The sequence below is a fragment of the Zalophus californianus genome, chromosome 8 (genome assembly GCF_009762305.2).
Source record: "Zalophus californianus isolate mZalCal1 chromosome 8, mZalCal1.pri.v2, whole genome shotgun sequence".
Taxonomy (NCBI): Eukaryota; Metazoa; Chordata; class Mammalia; order Carnivora; family Otariidae; genus Zalophus; species Zalophus californianus.
In genome coordinates this window covers 91,456,570-91,468,815 of record NC_045602.1, presented here as the reverse complement: position 1 = coordinate 91,468,815, position 12,246 = coordinate 91,456,570, and the positions used below count along the sequence as shown (strand labels likewise).

Sequence of the window (12,246 nt, the reverse complement as noted above, 5' to 3'; positions counted from 1 at the left end):
CCTCCACTCAGCTGGAAGAGACCTCACGCACCTCGAGCTCCGGGGGCGGGACCTAGGAGATTTCATCCAATCAAGAATCCCACCTGGCCAGTTGGACCGGCTTCTATGACCGGTTGAGCCAATGAAAACTCGACCGCTGATTTTCTGTGGTCTTCTGGGAAAGCCCTCTCCCGGAAACCACCGCCTCCTTTGAGCCACACCTGGGCGGAGCTAGCCTCCTGCTCTTCCGTCCCGCTGGCTGACACAGCTGCCGGTCACAGGGAGGCGGGAGTGGGCGGAGCCGTGGGTGCTGGCGTCTGCGCGGGGTACAGCGGGCCGCGCGCGGGAAGCCGCGGACGGGGCCGACGAGTTCCCGGGCTCCGGGATCTCGGCGACCCGGCCGAATCCGGGAGGAAGGGTAGGAGAAGGGCAACTCTTTCGGTTCCTCCTGAGGCGAGCGGCGGAGGAACGCGGAGCCTCGGCAGGCCCGCCCCGCGACCTTCGGGGGCCGGCCCTCTGTGGAGCTGGGGGGCGCGCAGGGGGCGCCCGACAGGGGCGCCGCCGGCCACGCTGACCGGGAGACGCCCGTACTGGCCGAGGTCCCCTCCTCGCTAACCAGGCTCGCCCGCGCTGACTCGAGCCGCCCACGTTGACCGAGGTCGCCGACCCCCGCCGACCGGGGATACCGCCCCCCGCTGACCGAGGACGCCACCTCCGCCCGCGCTGAGCCCGGACGTCACCAGCCGCGAAGGTAAGTGTCCCCCACCGTCCCCCGCGGCCGACAGTAGGCCCAAGGACTCACGAGACATCTGCCACGTGCACCCCCACGCTCTCCCCCTATTGTTAGGAATCAGCCGGGTTTTGTCCTTTCCCTCGTGGTGTCGTTGCAGTGCTGCTTCAGGTTTTTGCCCTTGCGAAGTGCTTGGCAGTAAATCCGCTTGGCGATGAAGAGCACTGGAGCAGGTCTCGGGCCAGAGATGGCCAGGGCGGGTTGGCTTTATGTGTTTGATGAAAAGCGACTCTCCGCCAGAAATGAGGCCTGTTGGATCGTCTCTGGTCCAGCTCCAAAGAACTTGACGGTGTGGGCTTCCGAGAGAAGGCGGCATCTTCACAGCCTCCTACTTATCTCACTTTTCATGATTCTTTTCTCTGATTTGATAGAGAAGGGCAAGCTGTCAGCTTTGTAGGTAGCAGAACCACAAGACAAGGAGGTGGTTATCTTACTGGTGTGGGGCCAGGACAGGTTGCTAAGCTGTGTTTGGAAAGTCGCTTTGGCAGAACTGAGCAGGCGTGGAGGAGGGGGCGTTTCTGAGAATGACTTGAGATGGTGGAGGGACTGGGGCACGTCAGGGTGAGGAGTAATGTGGATGTCAGGTGGTCGGGAATTCCAGCAAGAGAGGATTTGAGGCCCATGAAAGGACAGCTTCAAACTAGCAGTCCTGGAATGGTGCCCTTAGAGACTTAATTTCCTAAGTGCAGGTAAAGGACAACAAGTAAAGGTAAAGGATAAGCTGGTAAAGGATAAGCAAGTAAAAGGCAACATAGTCTTGACATTTTCAAAGGCCACGTGCTTTCTTATAAAGATACATCAGGAGTGTGCTTGCTGTCAGGACCCTAAGTTTTTCCCTTCTCCTTTGTAAAATTCTTTCATCCTTTTGTGGTGACCCTTAAATGAGATGATGTATGTAAAGTAAGCAGCAGATACCCAGCTCAGAATCCGTGTCTGCTGAGGCTTGACTTTGAGTCCGGGAAGGAAGTGCAAAGACCTCTGTCTGTTCCTGGTCCTGTCACTGCTTGCTTCTATGACCAAGCTCCCTGCCTGCTCTTTACAGTTCTTTACAGAGGCCTCGACCTTGCTCAGCCCTTAAGAGTACTTGTGAAATCTTTTATGTGTTTCATGAGCTGATATTAAAAAAAAAAAAAAGTTAGTCTTTGAAACAAAAAATTTAAGTTTGTATATCTAAACATATCCATTATTTTAGTAATGTTCTCTCATGAATTTTTTCTTTTAGTGAAATATTTTTTTTTAATTTTTTTTAAAGATTTTCATTTATTTGAGAGAGGGCACAAGCAGGGGTTGGTGCAGAGGGAGAAGCAGACTCCCTGCTGATCAGGGAGCCCATTGAAGGTCTGGACCGGAGTGACCCGAGCTGAAGGCAGATGCTTAACCAACTGAGCCACCCAGGTGCCCCACTTTTAGTGAAATATTTTAATGACGCAAAAAAGAGCAGAGAACTGTAACAGTTGTACCATACTCTGAGACAAGCAAGTAATATTTCTTTATGCTTTTAGACTTCCTTTTTTTTTTTTAAGGAAATGTGACATATCAGCTATAGTTGAGATTCTTTTTTTGATGCCACCACCCCCCACCTTCTATCCCATAGAACTTGTTCAATTCTTTTTTTTTTTTTTTAAGATTTTTATTTATGCATTTGAGGGGGGGTTGAGAAGCAGAGGGAGAGGGAAAAGCCAACTCTGCGCTGAGCTCAGAGCCAGATTCGAGGCTGGATCCCACGACCCTGAGATCATGACCTGAGCTGAAATCAAGAGTTGGATGCTTAACAGACTGAGCCACCCAGGCGCCCCAGAACTTGCCTTTCCATTTTTAACTTGTTTTTCCATTTTGGCTCACAGGACTTGCCTGGTAGGTATTTGTACTCACAGAAGCTAGGTGCCCTCCCTTCTCATTCCCAGTCAGCTGCCAGGTTTGCTTGTCATGAGGATCGTGACCAATGTTTTGGTACTGTCCTAGTGACATTTGCTCTCTTATCCTCTTAAGAAACCTGCCTTCTCTTTGCTCTCCCAGTATCTTGTTGGGTGAGCTCATGATAGTTTTCTCAGACTCGCCACCAGCTGAGGATCATATGCCATCTGATTGGTCTTTATTGGGCCACTGCTCCCTTCGTTGTGGTCTACAGTCTATCCAGGATCTGCTTTTTCTCCACTTCTCTAGGGGCAGTCACACCTGGTCCACACTTCCAGGAAAAAGTGACCTTCCATAGTCAAATGTACTGTCTTTTACAAAATGAGATTTTTGGAATTCGTAGTAGTAGCTACCATTTTTTAAACATGTAGGTATCAGGCTTTTTAACTAAGCACTTGGTGTACACCGTCTTGTTTAATTCTCACATTACAACTGTGTCATGAATGGTGATATTTCCATTTTAAAAATGAGCAGACTGAGGCTTAGTAAGATTAGGCATCAGCAAAATTTGAGCCTAGAGTCATCTGCCCACAGTATGTAATTGTTTTGCCACCAGTAGAAAAGGAGAATTATTCCATTGTCGGGGCAGAACAAACTTGGGCATTCACATGGGTTCTCTTCAACCTTCCTGCTCCACAGCCCCCGCTCCCTCAGGCTCAGGAGCACCTGGGCCTCCTTTGGCAGGGCCGGAGATGGCATCAGTGGACTTCAAGACCTACGTAGATCAGGCCTGCAGAGCTGCTGAGGAGTTTGTGAACGTGTACTACACCACCATGGATAAGCGGCGGCGCCTGCTGTCCCGCCTGTACATGGGCACGGCCACCCTGGTGTGGAACGGAAACGCTGTTTCGGGACAAGAGTCCTTGAGTGAGTTTTTTGAAATGTTGCCTTCCAGTGAGTTCCAAATCAATGTGGTAGACTGCCAGCCTGTCCATGATGAAGCCACCCCAAGCCAGACCACAGTCCTTGTTGTGATCTGTGGAACAGTGAAGTTTGAAGGCAACAAACAACGGGACTTTAACCAAAACTTCATCCTGACCGCCCAGGCTTCACCCAGCAACACGGTGTGGAAAATAGCAAGTGACTGCTTCCGGTTCCAGGACTGGGCCAGCTAGTGGGGCCAGGAAAGGCCTCTGTTGTAGCCCAGCTCTGTAGGGAAACGCATATCTCAAAATGTGGGGACACAAGTTCCTTTCTGTTGTTCCAGGCCACACTGCCCTGGCTTAACTGCATTTGCTGGAGTCCTTTGAGCCCCTTTCTGAGTGTATTCTTGTTTGTCATAGATGCCTTTTCAAAGTAGTCAACTTTTCTATTTTTCTATTTGTCCAGTAGAGACCCTGGTTCTGGAAATTCTGACAAATAAAACAATACAAATGTTGCTGCTTTTCCCTTGCTTGATGTGTCGTTCTAAGTTTTGAGGAGGGAGGAGGCAAAGGAGGGTTAAAGGCAGAAGCTTAGTAGAAAGCACCTGAAATAAAATTCTTTAGTGAAATACTAAAGAATTAGTTAAAAACTGCTTATAAATGAAGCAGCTGTACTAACTACTCTTGTAAAGAGGAGGTGAGGAACTGCTCTTAAGAGGAAGCTAGTTTTATTGACCCTGAAGATCGACTCTAATTGCATTTTCCCAATGTAAAAAAAGAGTAGAACTAGAAGGTTCCATCATCCTTTGACCAATAAATGAGATCTCATGGCCACGTGGCTTACCCAGTTACATTTTCTTTGACAAGAATGTGCTAGGTTTGAGATGGGTTTGTGGGCTGGGATATTGGAATGGGAACTTTGGAGAAGGAGAATACTGATGTGTATGGTGGCACAGATGGCAGTTTCCTCCTCATACCCCTCCCCTTACCTAGTTTCTGAAGCCCAACAGTAAGCAGGACAAAGTACCCACCAAAAAGAGGGTTTGACATAATGACTTAAGTTTTGGCCAGTGATGGAGAAGCAGAAGGGTGAGACTTGTGGGAATTTGCTTGTTGGTAGACCCTTCCTCCCTCTGTCCTGCTTCCTAGAGAGCAGTTACGATGGCCTGACCACTGGCTCTGGCTCATTCTGGGCCATGGAGGCAGCTGGACCATCCATGGAGGTAGGATTGTGTTAAGTTGGAAGAAGCCTGGATCCTTGATGACTATGTGGAACCATCCAAATGGACCTAGTTCACCTACCCTTAGATTTCTTTTTAAATGAAAGAAATTTTATCTGGAAGACATTAATTGGTTTGGGGCAGGTCTCACCTGCCATAGTAAAACCTAATCCCAAGTAAGGAAAAAGATTTGCAACAGGGGCAGACAGTGAGTGTGTTGTAGGGGAATGGCTCTGTCATAGTGTCCTGGGGAACCAAACTAGACCCAGGTGCCCTCAGGAATTCACAGTCTTAATTGGGAGGCAAGACATTAAAATGGTAAATAAATTCAGTTTCAAAGTCACATATGAAGAGTAGTCAAATCGATCCTATAGATACATGCCTAGCAAGCAGAGACAAGCAGTTCAGCTGAGATCTGGTGAAATACTTGTGAGTTTGGAAGTGAGGTCCCAAACCACAATGCGGAATTGTCAGACCCTGGAGCTCTGTCCCATAGGGAGGCCAGTGGAGTGGGCTGGGAGGATTAGTGCAGAGACTAATGTGGAGGGAGATGCTGGGCTTCAAATTTGAAAGCCCTCAACCCTTAAGGGGTGAGGTAGGATGGCACCTGCCTCACCTCAGCCTTGGATAGAGGGTGCAAGTCCCATCAGGCCATCAGAGAGCTTGACGTGAAATCTCTGGAGTCTGTGAATCACATTGGCCTGAAAATCTTCAAGACAGCAGCTGTGTGTGTTCCTGTGCGACAACGGTTCAGGAAATTAAAAGTATAGATGGCATTCTGAAGAGCACCAGGGCACCTCTGGTGGCCTCCCATTCTCCCCTCCTTCAGGAACAACGGAAAGTGGGTTTAGTTGGGAAGGCACTCAGATGAAAGACCAGCCTTCCCTAGACCACACAGTTAGTGTGCCCTGAGACCCGATGGGGCCAGTGAGGTGTATGAGGAAGGGCTATGAGACACCTCAGGGAAGTCTCCCTGAAAGACTGGGGCATCCAATCTTTTCTTTCCTCCCACCCATCTACCTCTACCCTGCCATTCAGAGAGCAGGTGTGAGAGTTGATGTTCTAGATAGAGGCTCTGTTGGGCCCTGAGGCTTATTTGGCCACATGCAAGGGGTGGAGGAATGGAAAGCAGGCCCTGGGGTCCCTGTCAACCTCATGGAGTCCCTCACCAGCACTGGATGACCTCCCTTGGGTCTCAGGGGAAACAAGAAATGTACTTCAATCCTCTTGAAGCCACTGTTGTTTGGGGGCCTTTTTACACGCAGCCAAATGGACTCATCAGTAACAAACTGGAGGCAAGTATGTACAACAAAGCACAGGCATAGTATTTCTTTACTATATAAAGAACCTTCAAATCAGTAAGGGAAAAAATAGAAAAAAACCAAGAGCACAAGAAAAGAACAGGCAAATCACAAAAATATGTATGAAAGGGTGGTGGGAGGGAGGGAGAAAGGAAGAAAGGGAGGGAGGGAGGGAGGAAGATGCATAAACTAACCATTTCCATCCCCCTCCCTGTTGTATAGCAACCACCTCGGTGATGGCAGGAGGTACCATCTCCCATCCAGTCAAGACTGGCAACAGCCAGGAAACCCCAGACCCCGGTGCTTGCCAAAATGGGCCATCAAGGGTGCAAGTGTTGATTTCTTCATAAGATGGCACAGAGAGGGTGAAGGGAGTGGGGGGAGGGGGGGTGAGCATTTTGGGGAGAGGTTTCCTGAGAGAAAATCTCTGAGAGAAAGCTGTCTCCCCACCCCAGCTCCAAGGCCCCTCAGCAGGGAAGTGTGGTGAGGTGCCACCTCCCTTGCCTCTAGCCCAGAGAGAAGGGGCTTCAACAGGGGGTCTGCCTAGCTTGACATGGATAGTCTGGGGTCTATGAGACCCCACTGGACACAGCCTGAAGGGACCTAGAGGCCGGTGCTGTGGCATCCACCTGGGATGGCTGGGTTAGGCAGGGCATTGCTGCCATGTTGGAAAGGGTCTTACTTCCCTCTGACATGGAGCAAAGGGGTCTGAACCCTGGGGACTGGATGGAGAGCCAGCAGGACTGAGGGGACAGGGTAGGAGGAGAGGCAGGGGGCTGCTGCCCTGGGGTGAGCCTGTACACAGGAGCAAGCCTGCGTCAGTTTTCCAGGCTGAGACATGGGCTTGAGCAGGGAGCGCAGGCTGGAGGGCATCTGGGAAAGGCCGACAGGAATGTGGAGGTGGCCCTTAGGGTTCCTCAGAGTTGCTAGGGGGAGGAAGAGCCCCCAGAATAAGAGGTCTGTTCTCCAGGGCCAGAACACCTCAGCGATGTGGGGGGCCTCAGAAAACCCACCCAAGTACCCTCGGAGAGGAAAAAATCACAAGTTCAGAGAACACAAACTCCTCTTACCAGAACATTCACCTCCAAAGGCTCATGCTTGAGAAACCCAGGAGCAACAGAGGTAGGTGCAGGTGGCCAGAGGGGTACCTCTGCCTCCTCCAAGATGGTGGCTGACCCAGCTGAGGGAAGGGACAAGGCACAGAGCCTTCCACCCACACTTGAGGCTTTGCGGGGGGAGGTGGAATTGAGGTGAATGTGGACTGTTTCATCTAAGAGTGAGCATACGGTGTCATCAGGATAATGGGGAAAGGGTCCCCACTGAAGGGACCGTGCATGGCATCATGAGCAGCCCTCTGGCCCCATCCCACAAACAGCCCCATGAGACATTATTTGCTCTGTGGGTCTTAGCCAGGTAGACCTATCACCCCAGTTTGCCCAGGAGGGGGTTCCTGGAGGTGGGCTTTCAGTGCTAAGATAAATAAAGTCCTGGAGGGGCACCTGGGTGGCTCAGTCGTTAAGCATCTGCCCTCGGCTCAGGTCATGATCTCGGGGTCCTGGGATCAAGCCCCACATTGGGCTCCCTGCTCAGCAGGAAGCCTGCTTCTCCCTCTCCCACTCCCCCTGCTGGTGTTCCCTCTCTCGCTGTCTCTCTCTGTCAAATAAATAAAATCTTAAAATAAAGAAAGATAGGGCGCCTGGGTGGCTCAGTTGGTTAAGCGACTGCCTTCAGCTCAGGTCATGATCCTGGAGTCCCGGGATCGAGTCCCACATCGGGCTCCCTGCTCAGCAGGGAGTCTGCTTCTCCCTCTGACCCTCTTCCCTCTCGTGCTCTCTATCTCTCATTCTCTCTCTCTCAAATAAATAAATAAAATCTTTAAAAAAAATAAAAAATAAAAAAAAAAAATAAAGAAAGATAAATAAAGTCCTTGAAAAACTAGGACTAGTTGGTCACCTTGCTCTTAGCCTAATGTACACCACAGACCAGTAAACTCTAAACTGCACTGTGGTCTCTGGAAATAGGGAAGGAGGGGGGTGGTGGGAGCTGTGGCCAGTGGTGCCGAGAACAGAAGGTCATCAGGCTTTTCAGCAGAACCCTCATGGGCAGACCTGTCTCACCAGCCACCCGGGACTCCTGAGCACTTGTAATGTGACTCCTATAACTGAGAAACTGGGTTTTTATTTTATTTTAATTCATTTAAATCCGAATAGCTGCATGTGCTTGGTTCTATCTGTAGTGGATGGTACAGTGGAAGCAGAATTGCTGGTCTAGAGACATTCCCAGGTAACCCAGAAATGAGGAAAGAGTGTTACCACCACTGGGGCCTGAGTGACCAGAGGGGACAGGGAGCTCCTTAACTGGAATATGTCTCAGAACCAGACAGGGTTCCACAGTCCTTGTTGGGCACAGGACAGGTAATGCAGAAACCCCCCTTCCATCTCCAAAGGAGAGAATTTCTCCTGTCCATCAAGGTTCCATGGAGGCAAGGTGGGAAAGACCTCGCCTCCCTGCCTGTGCTCTGCTGCCGTCCTGCTTGGGGCTTTACCATTACTGTTCAGTTGTCACCTCCCAGCTGGGAGAGGGAGATGAGTCAGGTGATCACTAGGCTTATTTTCAGTGACTAGTGCAAAGTGTATAAAGGCGATCCAATTCCAGAATGTTCTTTCTCCTGACCGGGTCACGTGGGAGTGGAAAGCCTAGAGTATGTGCCTGAATCTTCTGCTCTAGCCTGAAGATGAGCTATTTCACTAAGGAATGCCACACATATGTGTGAACTGCTGTGCATGTGGCGGCCAGCCGCCATAGCTGAACCTTCCCCCAACACTTCTCCAACGCCCCCACCTCCAATCCCAGCCGCACTAACTTGGCAACATTTCCATTGCATTTTTGTATTTCAGGATTTCATAACTAGGTCCTTTTATAGGGCAAGGGAAAAAATAGCTTGGTAAAAGGGAATTATAGCAAACTGCAAATTACTCAGCAGATCGGCTGCTCATATTCAAGGTGTGAACCTCAGTAGAGCACAGGGCTGCAGCAGCCCTGTCCACCACAAGGCAAGGGGGGGCCTCCATATTACAGACCATGCGGAGGGCGAGCCCCTGTGGGGCTCCACTTCTAGCAGCCCTGTGAAACCTATCTGTGTGTGGTGACCAAGTGAGTGGTTTCAAAACAAAGGTCTGGTGGGAGTTGCATTGTGGGCAGCCCTCAAACTACACTGCCCCATAGATCACAATGAGGACACTCATCTGGCCATCTGTTTCTGGGGGCTTCATGGGCTGGCAGTGGACTGTGCTGACATGGAATGAACAGGAAGGCACAGAGCTGAAAAACTCGCCCAGGGACTTCTGTCTAGAGATGGGACTCCTGTCCCATGTCAGCGTGGCATCCGCCACTTATGGCCACCTGGTCCCTCTTTTCATCCATGCTGGTGTAATAAACATCAACAAGCTTGGTGGTGGTTGAGCGCACCAGCTCATGGCATTTCTCGCAATATAACGAAAAGGCTGTAATCTTGGACACTGAGGTGCTCCCATTTTTGGACATCGGGAGCTGCAACCCTCGGAAGCAGCATGAGCCTTCTAAGACTGATCCCTATTTCCACATGCACTCTAGAGCACTTTGAGAGCAGTGGTTCTCTGGACCATCAGCTGGACCCTTGGAATGGGGCGGAGGTTGGAGGGGGGCGGTGGCAAGGGCAGTCCCAGCAGTCCACGCCATGTCATTCCTGCACCCTCCCTCTGGTGCCGGGCAAACGCTGTTTCTCCTGCCTGGAGATCTTTCCCAGGGGTCCCCAGGTTGCACCCGCACCCCTCTGGAGTTTTTGCTCACCTTCCTGAGTCGTGTTTTGAGCCACAAGCCTCAGATCGACCTGCCCCCAACTCCACTACTTGGCGAGCCTCACTCCCGCTGGAGGCCTTTATATATTTAATGTTCTTATTTGTCAGTGCCGTGGTCGCCGTGATTTCACAGACCAAGGACTTGTCGAGTGTTTTTGTTCACGTGGCAGGCACGTGATAGTTACAGTGGGCGACGTGGGAGTGGGAATCCTACCCGTTGGACACCAGGGTGCCCCCGGGCCATGCCCACGAGGTGCTCAGAGCCCAAGGTGGAGCACAGAGACCCTGGCTGCGGGCTGCCCCATCCTTCCTCCAAGCCAGCCAGTGGTGATGGGACGGTGCCCACCTGACTGCAAGCTGCTGGCCCACACAGCGGGGGGCGGGGGGCGGGGCCTGGACTGCCCTCAGCTGCCCCAGGCGAGCAAAAAGCCCTCAGGGCTGCTCTCCTCCTCCTCCTCTTCCAACCAGGGATTCCCCCCACCCCCGCTGGAGGAAAGAACAGGCCAGGCAGAGGGCCAGGCACGGACAGAATTTGGCCTCGGGTGTCTTAAAAGCCCACAATGGACTTTTAAGGTTTTGTGGACGGGAATTCCTGTGGGAGATCTGCCTTGGAGTGTCAGGTACGGTCCAGGGAGCCCACTGGTGACCAGCGTTTTGTCCCCAAAATCCAGCCTGCAGGATCACAGGATCCTTAAGAGTCTCCTGCCGAGCAGTTCTTTCAGGAGCAGAAACCTCTCCCAATCCCAGGGTAGGGGGCAAAAACAGCCAGAGAGGGGTCTTTGGGGGTCCTGCAGAATACCAGAGGACTGCATATATGAGTCCAGGTTGTCATCTTTAACTTGTCCCCATCATTTCTGAAATTAAGGACGACCAGGCAAAGTATTTTTACCCCTACTGTTAAGGGTAAACAATGTTTTCAGCACTTTTTCAACAAAGCAGCAGAGCAATATTTTAAAACATCCTTTGTCTTTACTAAGGTAAAATATAAGTTTATAAAAACTATTAAGATTCTAACACAGGTTAGAATAAGTGTTTGTGAATTTGGCTAAGACGGTGTCTGTGCATTGTGCTAGTTTTTGGAAATAGGTATGTCCCCAAAGAGAGATCTCTGTGTGCTAGCAGTTTATTGACTGAAGTGGTGGATCACTATGTAAATACAGTAGGAAGAAGACCGCACAGATTTCTGTAGGGTTCTGTGTGAGTTACTTATGGTTTCAATAATGCTGGGTAACAAACATTCCCCCAACCCCAGCAGCACACAGCAGAAGCTTTTACTTCATTCAGGTGACACAAGGCTGAGGCTTAGCTGATCTTATTGGAGTTTGCAAGTTATGAGGGTGTGTGCAGGGGTGCTCTTCTAGCCTGGGCTGAGCTGGTTCACCTTAGCTGGCAAGTCTCTGATCCACATGCCCTCATCTTCCTGCTGGGATCAGTGGGCTTTCCCAGGGGTGATCTCATGGTGATGGCAGAGGTGCAAGAGCGCAAGCAGGGGCAGGCTTGGCCCCTTGAAGCCAAGGCTTGGAACTGGCACATTGTAACTGCTGCACTCTCCATTGGCTCCATCAAGTCATATGGCCGAGTTCAAGGTCAACAGATTTGGAAATAGACACCACCTTTTAGAGAAAAAGTAGAAATGCATGGGTCATATGTGGGGTGAGGAACTGAGGCCACTGATCAATACAATCTAGGCTCACTCCTAAAGCACGGGGAGGGGGGTGTGGAGCAGAATGGGAAGGGCTTCCTTTAGGAGTCTGACCCTGCCGCTGAGACTTGACAGGGCAACGGGACTACAGAATCCTAAATTCCCCCAATAATCACTTAAAGATATGTTGATTCTCTCAGACTGGGAAGAGCCGTCTGGTAGGAGCTGCTTTTCAGAGCATGTAGCTCTGGCATCTTGGGTAAGATCAGAGATTGGATGCTGCATTGGTTGACCAGCCCTGCCTCCTCTACAACCTGGCCTAATTCAGGCACCATGTCTCCTTTGTAAAAAGCAAACAAAAAACTGTAGGAAGTTCCTCTGTCCTATAGACAGAAGGCTGGGTCTGGGTAAGATGAGGTGCCTAAGGTGCAAAATTTAAGGAGGTGCCACTGTCAGAGCCTAAATGATGCCAATAAATTGGGGGAAAATATTTGTCACAGGACAATGATATTTTCTTAACAATTTAAAGATAATTTCTTTACCATTTACCAATTCCTTTACCATAATTTGTACAAATCAGTAAAAGGCTTAGCAAAATGGAAAACTTGTAAAAAGATTCATGCATGCACATCATAGATATACAGATGAATATTAAGATCAGACAAAGCACTCCAACCTCATTTTTTTTAAGTTTTTTTTAA

The 12,246-nt window shown here is 50.3% G+C and overlaps 1 protein-coding gene across 1 annotated transcript; it reads left to right on the top strand.

Moving 5' to 3' along the window:
- Positions 1 to 256: 256 nt before the first annotated feature.
- NXT1 (nuclear transport factor 2 like export factor 1) lies at positions 257 to 4,061 on the top strand. Its single transcript, XM_027622063.2, has 2 exons — positions 257 to 730; positions 3,323 to 4,061. The coding sequence occupies exon 2, from the start codon at positions 3,376 to 3,378 to the stop codon at positions 3,796 to 3,798; it is 423 nt and encodes a 140-aa protein (XP_027477864.1). The 5' UTR covers positions 257 to 730; positions 3,323 to 3,375; the 3' UTR covers positions 3,799 to 4,061.
- Positions 4,062 to 12,246: the final 8,185 nt, after the last annotated feature.

Bases quoted from the DNA above. Each gene is read 5' to 3' on its own strand.
- NXT1 (XM_027622063.2), top strand. From the start codon at position 3,376: ATGGCATCAGTGGACTTCAAGACCTACGTAGATCAGGCCTGCAGAGCT.